We start from the raw sequence: 12752 nt of genomic DNA on the forward strand, positions 1-12752 counted from the left end.
GTCTCAAAAAAAAAAAAGAAAAAAAAAGACATCAGGACATGAAGCCTAAGCAGGGACCATCCTATGCAAACCAGGGACTAGAGATGCACTAACCATCTCCACCCAGATTCTCTCTGCCCTTTCTCCAAAGTTCCTCTCTCTGGCAGCTGCAGCTTCCCTTCCTTCATCTGTCCTGTTTTACTCTCTGCTTCAGCCTGAGACAAGCCATCTTGAAGGCCCCAGGAAACAGAGATGGCCTCCCTGACCATCCATTCTAGGACTTCCCATTGCTCTCCAAACCCTCCGCCCCCCTCCAATATCCCCCTCATCCCATTGTTCCACAGGCCTCCTTCTGCTGTTCTCAAACTTTCCACCTCAGGACCTTTGCACGTACTCCCTATGCCTGGAGTGCTGGTCCTGCTGCCCATCTCCATGCTGTCTTCTTCATGGCTGGCTCCTCCTGCCCGGTAAGATATAATAGTCAGAAACAGCCTGGAGCTAGATCTATTTCAGTTGCAATCCTGGCACTACCACTTACTAGCTGTGTGAACATATGTAAATGGTTTAACCTACTGTGCCTCCATTTCCTTCTCTGTAAAACAGGGATGATGAAAATACCAGCCTCATGAGGTTGTAATGAAGGTTAAGTGAGTTCATCTCTCTGTCAAGCGCTTAGAACAGCATCTGGCAGGAAAGGAATGCTACTGAAGTATTAGTTGTTATTGTCCTTTGGGTCTCAACTGTACAGTCTTCTCTTTCAGGGAAGCCATCCCTGTCTACTCTGTTGAGGACAGGCAGTCCCTCTCCAACTCCCCCGCTTGGTTATTTTCCAACCCAGGAGCCTGTGTGTGTCCTTCAGAGCAACTCACATCTTATCAGCATCTCTTTATTTTTCATCTATCTCTCTCACTAGCCTGTAAACTCCCTGAGGGCAACCACTTGGGCTGTTTTTGCTCAAGTGGTACTCCCAGCATGCAGCCAGCACGAGGCCTGCCATATAGTAGGGTTGAGTAGAGAGTTGTTGGATGAATGGATGAGCTAAAATTAAATAAATGTTTAATGGATTTGTGCACTACTTCGTTAGAATACCAGCTACAGGAATGCAAAGACCGTATCTGTCTTGTTCATCATTCTGTTCCCGGCACCTAATAAATCCGTAGCACATAGAAGGCACTTAATAAATATTTGTTGAATGAAAGCACTAATTCTAATTAATTAATTGTGTAATTAATTGTTTCTTTTCAGTCTCTTCCATTCCCTCCACCCCTAAGAATGCAAGCATTGTGAGCCCCGGGTCCACCTCTGTGGCTGGCTCCCCTGTATCACTGTTGTATTTGCACAATGCCCGGCACTAAGTAGCTGCTTCATAAAATGAGGACACACGCGGGGGTAGACATTGTGCAGAGGACTTTGAGCCATTCCAAACCCTGGACTTGGAGCTCAGTCCAGGTTTCACCGAAAACTGGAAGTCCAGGGAGGCCTAAGGGGCATCTAGAGTATAGAACTTCTGAATTTTGAAAGGATTGCATGGTCAGAAGGATCCTGGAGGGGGTGGCAGGAGAGAAGTTGAGGACAAGGGCAGGGAGTGGGGATGGGCAGCAGACCTGGGTGGACACCTAGCGAGGTGAGTCATTGCTGGCGTCCACTTCCTCATGTACCCACACCCCTCCCAGGGGAAGACCTGGAGGATGGTGTGAGGGATGGGGAAGGGAGTCTGAACAGTACACAAATCAGTCCTGCCACTCCTCCAGCTCTGGACTGGGCAGAGCTGGGAAAAGCTCTCTAGCCTCCCAGAGCTGGACTGCCTTCATGAAAAACCAGGCTGACCAAGGAGAATAGTTAGCATTCATTCTACTTCCATATAGCAACAAGCCCAAAAGGTTCATCATCGTCGTCATCATCATCATCATCATCTTGGATATTTGAATGCCAGTTGTTGGAGTTCTTATGACTTGAATAAGTGGAGGTCTCAGAGCCAGTGGGACAGGAGACCCTCCAGCTCTGACTGGCAGGCTCAGGGCCGTTCACTCCAGCCTCTACCAAGCACTTCCCCCACACCAGGCCTAGAGTCAGCTTGGGCTGCCGGGAAACAGCACCCCACACTGCAAGACCTGATAGTATGTGGGAAGAGCCATAAACTGGCACAAAGCCCTGAGGAATTTGGAAAGGGAGGCCTTCTCATTCAATTGGGAGAGACCAGAATATAGCTCTAGGCAGGATGTTTTCATTAGAATTAGATTTGGCTGCATGTGCTGGGGGGAAAATAAAAGTAACAGAGACTTAATGAAGGAGTTTAATTTTCTTAGGCATTCCAGGGCTAGTAAGGCATATTCCTTAGCATCGTGGATCACAACCCTTTCCAGCTTTTCATTCTGCCACCCCTACAACCTGTCTTTGTCCTCATGGTCTATCTGGCTGCTGAAGCTCCAGCCATCACATTCACATGCCACTAGTAAGATGAAGGGAAGAAGTCTAGGTACCTCTTACAGTGGCTCAGAGTCACCATCCTCACTGGAGGAAGCTGTTATGGGGTATAATAAACCACAGGTCTTAAATAATTATTGAATATTCATCTCAGCCATTGCATTAGTCATTAATACTTGAGTTCCTTTTCAGGGGTTTTATTTTCCTTGTATGTTTTCCTCTTTTCTGGATCCCTGGAATCTGATATTAACAGAGGTTATGATACATTTTTTTCCCCGAATGATTCTGTTGTGTGTTTTGCTGATAGAGGTAATTGATATTTGCTGTAAACAGTTTACACAATAAAGCTAAGTAATTCAAAATCATTTCCTTCACTGAAAATAAGCACTGATCCCATTTTAGGGAATATCTTTCTGGACATTTCTCTATGCGCTTCCCACTCCCTCTCAACCTTCACCACTACAACCCTGGTGTTGCACCCACACCGACCTCCTAATCATCTCCGTACCTCCACCCACACTCCCTTCAGCTTATCCTCCATCAACAGCTACTGTGAGCTGTGTGGGTTTTTATAAATTGAGGTAAAACTTATATAACATAAAATTAACCATTTAAAAATGAACAATCCACAACATTGTGCAACCACCACCTCTATCAAGGCCCAAAACACTTTTATTGCTCCAAAATAAAACCCTGTACCTATTACAGTTAGTTATTCTCACACTCCCTCTGCCCCAGCCACTAGTGACCACCAATCTGTTTCTATGGATTTACTTATTGTGTATATTTTCTACAAATGAAATCATACAATATGTGACTTTGTGTGTCTGGCTTCTTTCACTGAGCACAATGTTTTCCAGACTCATCCATGTTGTAGCACGAATCAGTACTTTATTCCTTTTTATACCTGAATGATATTCCACAATTTGTTTATCCATTCATCCACTGATAGATATGTCAGTTATTTCCACCTTTTGGCTATTGTGATTAATGCTGCTTTGAACATCCTTGTAGAAGTATTTGTTTGAATGCCTGTTTTTAATTCTTTGGGACTATATACCTAGGGGTGGAATTGATGAATGATACAGCAATTCTATGTTTAATTTTTTGAGTAACTGCTAACTTCTTTTCCATAGCAACCATACCACTTTCCACTCCAATCAGCAACGTATGCGGGCTCCAATTTTCCACATCGTTGCCAACATACATTTTCCATTTTTTTAAAATTGTAGCCATCCTCATGGGTGTGAAGTGGTATCTCATTGTAGTTTTGATTTGCATCTCCCTAACAAGCCATGATGTTGAGCATCTTTTCATGTGCTTGTTGGCCATATGTATATCCTCTTTGGGGAAATGTTTATTCAAGTCTTTTACCCATTTTAAAATTGGGTTGTTTTTCCTTTTGTTGTTGAGTTGTAAAAGTTCTTTCTGTATTCTAGATACTAGACCTTATCACATATATGATTTGTGAATATTTTTCCCCTTCTGTGTATTGTCATTTCAGTGTCTTGATAGTATCCTTAGATGCTCAAAACTTTTAAATTCTGATGAGGTCCAGTTGATCTATTTTCTCTTTTGTTGCTCGTGTTTTTGTTATCATATCTAGGACTCCACTGCCAATTCTAAGGTCATAGAGACATATGCTTATGTTTTCTTCTAAGAATTTTATAGTTTTTTTTTTTTTTTTTTTTAGATGGAGTCTTGCTCTGTCTCCCAGGCTGGAGTGCAGTGACACAATCTCGGCTCACTGCAACCTCCACCTCCTGGGTTCAAGCGATGCTCCTACCTCAGCCTCCCGAGTAGCTGGGACTACAGGCACACACCACCACGCCTGGCTAATTTTTGTATTTTTAGTAGAGATGGGGTTTTGCCATGTTGGCTAGGCTGGTCTCGAACTCCTGACCTCAGGGGATCTGCCCATCTCAGCCTTCCAAAGTGCTGGGATTACAGGCATGAGCCACCACGCCCGGCCTGAATTTTATAGTCTTAACTTATATTTAAGTCATTCCATTTTGAGTTCAACTTTACATGTGGTGTGAAATAGGGGTCCAACTTCATTCTCTTGCATGTGGATATTCAGTTGTCTCAATACCATTTGTTGAAGGGATTATTGTTTCCCCATTGAATGCACTTTGCACCCTAGTTGAAAATCAATTTGCTATAGATGTTTGGGTTTCTTTCTGGACGCTGAATTCTATTTCATTGTCTATCTATCTATCCTTACGTCAGCACTACACTGTTTAGCTTTTTAGTAAGTTTTGAAATCGATAAGTATGAGTGCTCTAATTTTGCTCTTTTTCAAGATTGTTTTGGCATTTGTGGCCCGTAATTCCATATGAATTTAAGGATCACCTTTTCTATTTCTGGGAAAAGGACTATTGGAACTTTGATAAGGATTACTTGGATCTGTAGATTGCTTTGGGTAGCATTGCCATCTTAATAATATTAAGTGTTCCAATCCAAGAACCTAAAATATTTTTTCATTTATTTAGGTCTTTAATTTCCTTCAGTAATGTTTTATAATTTTCATTGTACAAGTCTTTCACCCCTTTGGTTGAATTTATTCCCAAGTTTTATTCTTTGGATGTATTATAAATGAAACTGTTTTCTTAATTTCCTTTTCAAATTTTTCATTGCTGATGTACAGAAACACCACTAATTTTTGTATGTTGATCTTGTACCCTGCAATATTGCTGACTTTATTAGTTCTAATAGGTTTTTTTGTGTGGAAATTCAGGGTTTTCTATACATAAGATTATGTCAAATACAAATAGAAACAATTTTACTTCTTCCTTTCCAGTTTGGATTCCACTGACTTCTTTTTCCTATTTATTCTGACTGAAACTTCCAGTACAATGTTGAATAGCAGCAGTAAAAGTGGGCACCCTTGTCTTGTTCCTGATCTTAGGGGCTCATTTCCTCACTTCTATCAGGTCCCAGGTCACAGGCTGTCATCTCAGTGAGGCGTCCTCTGACTAGCCTTCCCAAAACAGCGGTGCCCGCCCCACCCACACCCCACCCTGTCATCTTCTAGGTCTTTGTCCTGCTTTGTTCCTCCATAATGCTTAATACCATTCCATATCTTTATACGTTTATTATCTGTCTCCTTTCACTACATCAGAAGCTTTTGAGGATTTTACTCACTGCTGTCCCCTAGCCCCTAGAAAGGTGCCTGGCACATAGGGAGCACTCAATAAATGTTGTTGAGTAAATAAATATACATATGCAATTTCTCATAAATGGAATTAAATTGTTCGTGCTACTTTGTAAGCTTGCCTTTTTCACACATTTGTCCTAGGCGTTCTCCTTCTTAGTAAGTAGGAATCGCCATCATCCTTTATACTAACTGCTGGAAGTCCATTGTATGAATGCACCATAATTTCTTCACCAGTTCCTATGGATGGGCTTGACAGTGACCATCCTCATATATACCTCTTTACTCCCCTTGTTCCGTTATGAATCTGACACTTTAAAAATATGATAATGAGGCAAGGATGCATTATTTTTCTCCCTTTTCATATTTTATTTGTTTGTTTTGAAATGTTTATACATTTTTCTCTCATTTCCCAAGGTCTCCGAACCTTTGGTTAAGGTATCCCATACCCTGGCATTCTATTATATTTTTTTTCATATTTTTTTCCTACTTACAGATTGTTTGGTCATGACCAATGCTTTTGATAGAGGGTAGTCAGCTTGGACCAAGTTATAAAATCATTCTTTTCAAGTGTGAGGGGTGCTGTGTTGGAGATCTCCGATTCCTGTTCTTTGGGGAAGTTGGTCCCCAGAGGGAGAAACCTGAAGGGACTCTCAGCATGGAGGGACCCACAGGGCTCTACAATGATCCACGCAGGGCCATCACCAGAGGCTGCTCCATTGCAGCCACTCCCGTAACAGGTCCCCTGTGTGTTTGCAGGAAAGGTCTGGGTTCCTAAGCAGAAGCCGCTGGATCCTGTGCTGGAAAGTGTGACGCTGGAACCGGAGCTGGAGGAAGCCTTGGCAAATGCTTCGGATGCAGAACTCTGTGACATTGCAGGTAAGAGGCGTTCCAGCAGCTTTCCACAGCCCCCAGAAGGATTTGACCCACATCTGCAGGGAGCCTTGTAGGGTTCATTTCAGCATGAACACCTTCTCTATTTCTAACAAGAACTAGAGGAGACCGAGAGTGTTAAAACAAAAATCCATTCTCAAAAACCAAAACAAGGAAAATAGAAAACCACACAAACCCACCACACCAGGGAGCCATCTGCTGTTGCCATGATACCCCATGCCAGAGGGATGTGGATGTATCTCAGGGAGAGCCCACAGATGCCCTATCCCAGCCATTAGCATTGAATCCTGCCCGAGTCACTTGGGAAGAGAGGATAGAGGGAAAACAGACAGAGGGCCTCTGATGTCTTTGGCTTGGGAGGCTCACTAAGGGCTCGATTTTTACAACTTTGCACTTTGCCTGCAGTTGGCTCAGCGAGCCGGCTTTGAGGGGTCACCCTTGTATATCACATATTTTCCCCATGCCCTCCGTCTTCGTATGTGTTTCCATATGATCTTCACAAACTATCCCCAAAACAACAGAAGGTGGCCTGATATTCAGAGCCCTTTGCCCCCCTCCCTGCCTCCCCCGACTTCTCTGCTGCTCTTGTCTAGTCTCTGTCCCACTGCTGTGGTGTTCCATCCCCAGGAAGGTCAGGCTCTGGCCACATCCAGCACCTTGTGCACTCCCTCCCCACCTACTGTGCTCCCTGATCCAGGGAGTGGGTGGGTTTTTATTCTGCGGGCTTGGAGACTGCTAATCATAGCCCAGGTGATGGCAGGAGGGTGGGCGGGGTGGGGAACGGCTCCAGGCAGGTGGGCAGGGGAGAGGGTAGAAGGGGAGAGGGTAGAAGGGGATGCCTGTGACTGATTGGCTGTGAGAGCGAGGTAGAAGAGTCAAGCAGGGTAACCTCAGACACTAAGTGGTGTCAGTGCCATTAGTGACGGATGGCAAGGGAGGAGCAGGAAGAAGGGAGATACAGAGTTCAATTTACAACCTGTGGCACTTGAGGAACCTGTGGGCCACCCAAGTGGGGTCAGTTGTATAGGAAGGTCTGGAGTGCTACAGGGGGTTCCCATTCAGGATAGAGATTTGGGCATCATTAGTGTTGACAAGCTCCAGGAAGAATACACGGACCTCGTAGAAGCCTTTGGTGGTGGGGGGGCAAGTTGTGGAAATGGGGCAAAGCTAGAATGTGGATCAGTTAGCCACAAATAGGCTGAGAACCAAAGGTCAAATCAAGATGGGCAGAATTGGATGCAGGAGCCACAGAGACAGAGTGAGGGTTCAGGGCTGGCCAGGAGACTCAGAGGCATGTGAGGCCAGAGGCCATGGCAGAGGTGGGAGGGCACCAGCACCAGCACCAGGGACTTGGCTGGCCACAGCTGCCTTCGGCGACTTGTGAGTGGTGTTGTGCATGACTTTGGTGACATTCGTTCAGGGGTGGGGGAGCCACTGGGGGATGTGCAGGGGCAGTGAGAAGACTCAACTATACACAAGGGGTACTCTGGGTGGTGACAGGTGAAGCCAGGCCTGGGGGACCTGAGGAGTGAATGCGGAGAGCCAGTGTGTAGACCCCAAGTCCAGACAGCCCTTTCCTCAGGAGACAGGGAATTTGAAGGACAAAGGGCAATGGCTTGAAGGGTATTGGGACTGAGAGAGAATGGTTTTCTTTTTCACTATGAAGTACAGAAGCAGTGAGTACTTCACCCAGCTGGGAAGGTAGCACTTAACTCCGGAACCTAGTTTGCTAGGGTAGGGATTTATTCTGTCAGAAGCCACACGAGTCACAGTAGATCCTCCATTGAGCCCATATATTATATATCACACTTCAACCAAACCATCTCCCCGAAGGGGGTCCCTTGAGTTCGGGTTAATCTGTGAGGCAGGGAGGTGGCTGATGCCTTGGTGCAGCATCTGCACATGGACTGGGGCTGTTTTTACGCTGGACTTTCTCCTCCAATCACCCTCCATGACGTCACTCCCCTCATTAGGCAGCTCAAAGGGATTATCAAATGACTGCTGTCACAACCGCCGGCTCCTGCGGTTCCTGTGCCAAATCAGAGCTGCAACTGTGTGCTACGTTTCTGTGTGGCTTTCCTGAAACTATTTCTCTTTATTTTTGTTGGCGTGGCTATTTATTGTTGTCTGTAATGATACAATATCCTGCCGAAGTCTGGGAAGGAGAGGGGAGCTGTAAGTCTACACCAGTGTTAACTGGCTAACCTTGGATGCCTGTCATTTGATGTTGGACATTTAAAAGATGGCAGCATCTCTGGGGAAGGAGGGACTGAACATTTTTGACCACCTACCATGTCCCAGGTTCTATGTGAGTTGCTCTCAAGACCTTGTTGCATTTATTCACCAAAACAATCCTATGAAGGAAATTTTATTACTGTCCCCATTTTACGGATGGAGAAAGTAGGCAAGGTGTGGTTAAATGCCTTGCCCAAAGGGTTTAAACCCAGGCAACTTCATTCTAGGGCCTATGTGCAGCATCATCGCCCACTGTCACCTCAGTGAAGCCCTCCAGGGTAGGGGAGGACACAGAGCACAGAGGGTAGGCAACAGAGGGTGATGGGCAAGGCTGGAGAAGTTGGCTGGGGACTGGGGGGGGTGGTCACATTAGAAAAGGCTCTGGATGCCACACCAAGGAGATGAAACTTGGGACTAGGGGCATGAGGGAGAGCTAGATGGAAGCAGGGGTTTGAGTGGAGAGGAGGGGGTGTTCTGGAGGATGGCGGAATGGAGGAGGCAGGCCTTCGATGAGGCCGAGGCCTGGGCAGAGCTGTGGGATTGCATCTGAAATGCAGCTTCACCAAGAGCCCAGCTGTTCCTAGTGCCGGCTCAGAGGCCGAGCAGCTGAGATGGTACCAGGCTTACCAGCCTGAGGCAGCAGAAAACAGGCTGGGTGGCTGATGAGGAGTGCTCTGCTGAGAGCTGACTTCAGAAACTCCGCATGAGATGAAGGCTGGACTTCGAACAGGGTGTTGGAGGTGCTGGGCGGAGCAGGCCCACCAGAGAGTGGTGGGTGGTTGGAGCCTTTTTCACAGGGCGGGTGACTGGGGCCAAGAGTGTGGGTGACTCACTGGAGGAAGAAGAGTAGGGACAGGAGGACATGGGGCATCCAGGTCACCTGTAGTCGGTATGGCCTGTCTCCCAAGTGGAACGTTTCCATCAGCTCAGCTCTGGCTTGCTCACTCACACACACAGTCACTGCCGTCCATTTAGTCTCTGGACTAGGCCCTGGCAAAAGAATGGTAAGAAAACAGCCCAATTTCCACCCTCACAGAGTCTACGTTAAACAAACACCAGGTAAGTATGAAATAACAAATGAGAGTGAGCATCTGAACAGAATCAGTACAGCGTGTGAAGGGGGCACTCTGTAGGGCTGGGGGAGACGAGGGAAGAGCTATGGAGAAGAGCCAAGGAGCAGAAGAGTAGCAGTGAGAAAGTGCGGAGAAGGTCCAGGGCTTGGGAGCGGCAGGAGCAGCGGTTCCGGGCTGGGGAGGGCAGGCCCCTCTGAACCAAGTGGCGTGGCAGGCTTGCTATCTGGTGATGGTAGGAGCCTGCAGGGCACGCTCAGGTGTGCCCTCCTAACTCATGTGTGACACAGGTGAGGTGCGTCACTCATGCATTCACCTAACTGCTCACTAAGCCAGTGCACATTATTGAACTCACACCATATACTAGGATGAACCGGAGCCAGTCCTTGCCTTTGGGAGGCCCAGGAGGTGATGAGGAGGACAGAAGAGAAACATGTATTTTTTTTTAACCTTAAAATCTTTTGTCACTTAAACATGTAGATTTCAACATTAAAAGTGTCCCTGCTGGGCGACAAGCAGAGTGCACAGGTTCCTGGCAGGGCTAAGTTCTTGGCGCATAGCCTACAGGGTTGTAGGTCAGAGGCTGCTGGGAGTCAGCAAGCACTTGTAATTCCCAGTGCCTCCCCTGCCCACTCACGAGGTGATGCTGGCTGGCTTTAGGGACCCTTCAGGTGGGGCAGGACCCAGGAAGGAAGTGGGGTAGGGAGACTCATCATTTAGATGGGACAGCCTCGGGCCACTCACTCCCAAGGGCAGTTGTCAACCTGGGGGTCTTGCGGCTATCAGAGGCAGGCTTAGCCAGGCCACCCCCTGGCTTCTGGCTACTTCCATGTGCTTAGGCACCTGTCCTGCTACCCTGCCAGTGGCAGGGTGTATCTTATCCAGGAGCAGCTTAACTGCATCCAAGTCCTGGGCCGGAGCCAGTTTCTCCCACCTGTCTCTGGGATGCAGGAGAACATCTACCAGCCATCTGCCCAGAGCCAGCCCGAGCAGCTGGCAGCTGGAGGAGCCGGGGATGTGTGCTGTTATCTCCCTGCATCCTGAGTGGAATTACCAAATGAGTGAACTCTGCCAAGGCAGGGAGAGGAAACAGAACTCAATGTTCTTTTTCAGAGTTCAAAAATAGTCCTTTTTGAGTTTTGAGGAAGATCTAGACTTAAAAAAAAAATCAAGTTCTCCAGTGCTAAATTCAGCCTTGCCAATATCTACAAAGAATGAAGCAACAGGCAATGTTGATGTGCCGTTTTCTCCCGTCACTCACTCCTGTTGATGTGGAGTGTGGCACAAAACCAAGTGAGAGGGAAAGTTGCGATTTTGTGCCTAGGGCTGGCAGAAGGTAATACTAGCCCCAGGCATTCTGCCCATCAATGGAAATCTAGCTGGGCCCTTCCCTTCCTTCTTTCCTTCTTTCCTCTTTCCCTCCTTTCTTTTCGTCCTTCCTTTTTGTAATTCTAATTTCCTCTGAGCTGCAAAATGGTTTTATTTCTTCTTAGCCCTGCTGTTAACATATATAACCTCCTAGAATAAATATATGTTATCTGTCCTTAGGATGCCAAAGTCAAGGGGAAGTTTTAGAACTTTAGAACTGCTAGTGACCTAGTGAATGAGAATACTAACTTAAAAGCCACGAGAGTCCTTACTGTATGGTTTTGGCGAACCATTTCCCTCTTGAGCTTGCTGGAAAAGTTGGGGGTGGGGGGTCTACCACAGCTACTCTGGATGCTGTTTGTTTGTTTGTTTGTTTGTTTGTTTTTAGACAGAGTCTCACTTTGTTGCCCAGGGTGGAGTGCAGTGGCACGATCTCGGCTCACTGCAACCTCCACCTCCTAGGTTCAAGCAATTCTCCTGACTCAGCCTCCCTAGTAGCTGGGATTACAGGCGTGTGCCACCATGCCCTGCTAATTTTTGTATTTTTAGTAGAGACGGGTTTCACCATGTTGGCCAGGCTGGTCTTGAACTCCTGGCCTCGAACTCCTGGCCTCAAGAGATCCACCCACCTCGGCCTCCCAAAGTGCTGGGATTACAGGCATGAGCCACCATGCCTAGCCCCTGGATATTTACTGTAAAAGTCAAACAGGATAAAAACATGAGAAATTGTTGTGTCGCTAAGTCCTACGGGTAGGTAAGAGATCAGTTCAAACACTCCATTTTACAAGTGAGAAAACTGAGAGCCCCCCTCAGCCCCCAAAAAGGAAGTGACCTATACAGGGTTACCCAGAAAATTCATACCAATGCTCAGCCTGAAACGCAGGTCTCCTTCCTCTTGGTCTCCTGGCAGTCTCTTGTAACTTCGCCGCCTCCATCCCTCTTTCTAGACCATCACAGGAAGCTGGCATCTGTGTGCCAAATGCACTTTCTATTTTCCACCTCTCTCCACTCTAGGCCACACCAGCCAGCCATATGAGGCTACATCTTTTATATGATCCCCCAAAACCTGTACAAAACCCCAGCACATCCCAGAGCTGCTCCCACATCCCCTGAGCTGCTCCGTGGGAGCTGGAGAGCCTGCCCCAGAATGGGACTCCTTCGTGGTGATCTGATTCACCTGCTGCTGACTCAGGCCTCAGCTCCTGTTGCCCACATAGATGCAGCCTAAATTAAAACTCATGAGAGCTTGAAAAAATGCAGATGCCTCTCTCCCCACCAGTTCTTTTAGTGATGAACAAGCAAGTCTAATTTTAGCAGAGAAGAATCTTAGAATGTGAGAAACAGAAAGGACTTTGAGATCATCTCATCTTGTGGTTTTCGACTCTCACTCAGCAACAGAATCACCTGAGGAGGTTTAAAAAAAAAAAAAATCGGCCGGGCGTGGTGGCTCAAGCCTGTATCCCAGCACTTTGGAAGTCCGAGACAGGTGGATTACTTGAGGTCAGCAGTTCAAGACCAGCCTGGGCAACATGGTGAAACCCCGTCTCTACTAAAAATACAAAAATTAGCTGGACATGGTAGCACGTGTCTGTAATCCCAGCTATTTGGGAGGCTGAGGCAGGAGAATC

General features: G+C 46.8%; 1 protein-coding gene across 1 annotated transcript in view; it reads left to right on the forward strand.

Annotated features, from left to right (window-relative positions):
* The window catches only part of TMOD1 (tropomodulin 1), a 91835-nt gene that overhangs the window by 44340 nt on the left and 34743 nt on the right, over nt 1–12752 (forward strand). Inside the window, exon 4 of the mRNA XM_032164641.2 lies at nt 6317–6436. Coding sequence (XP_032020532.1) covers nt 6317–6436 — 120 coding nt within the window. The remainder of the gene's footprint in view (nt 1–6316; nt 6437–12752) is intronic.

The sequence above is a fragment of the Hylobates moloch genome, unplaced genomic scaffold (genome assembly GCF_009828535.3).
Source record: "Hylobates moloch isolate HMO894 unplaced genomic scaffold, HMol_V3 SCAFFOLD_10, whole genome shotgun sequence".
In the NCBI taxonomy this organism is placed as follows: Eukaryota; Metazoa; Chordata; class Mammalia; order Primates; family Hylobatidae; genus Hylobates; species Hylobates moloch.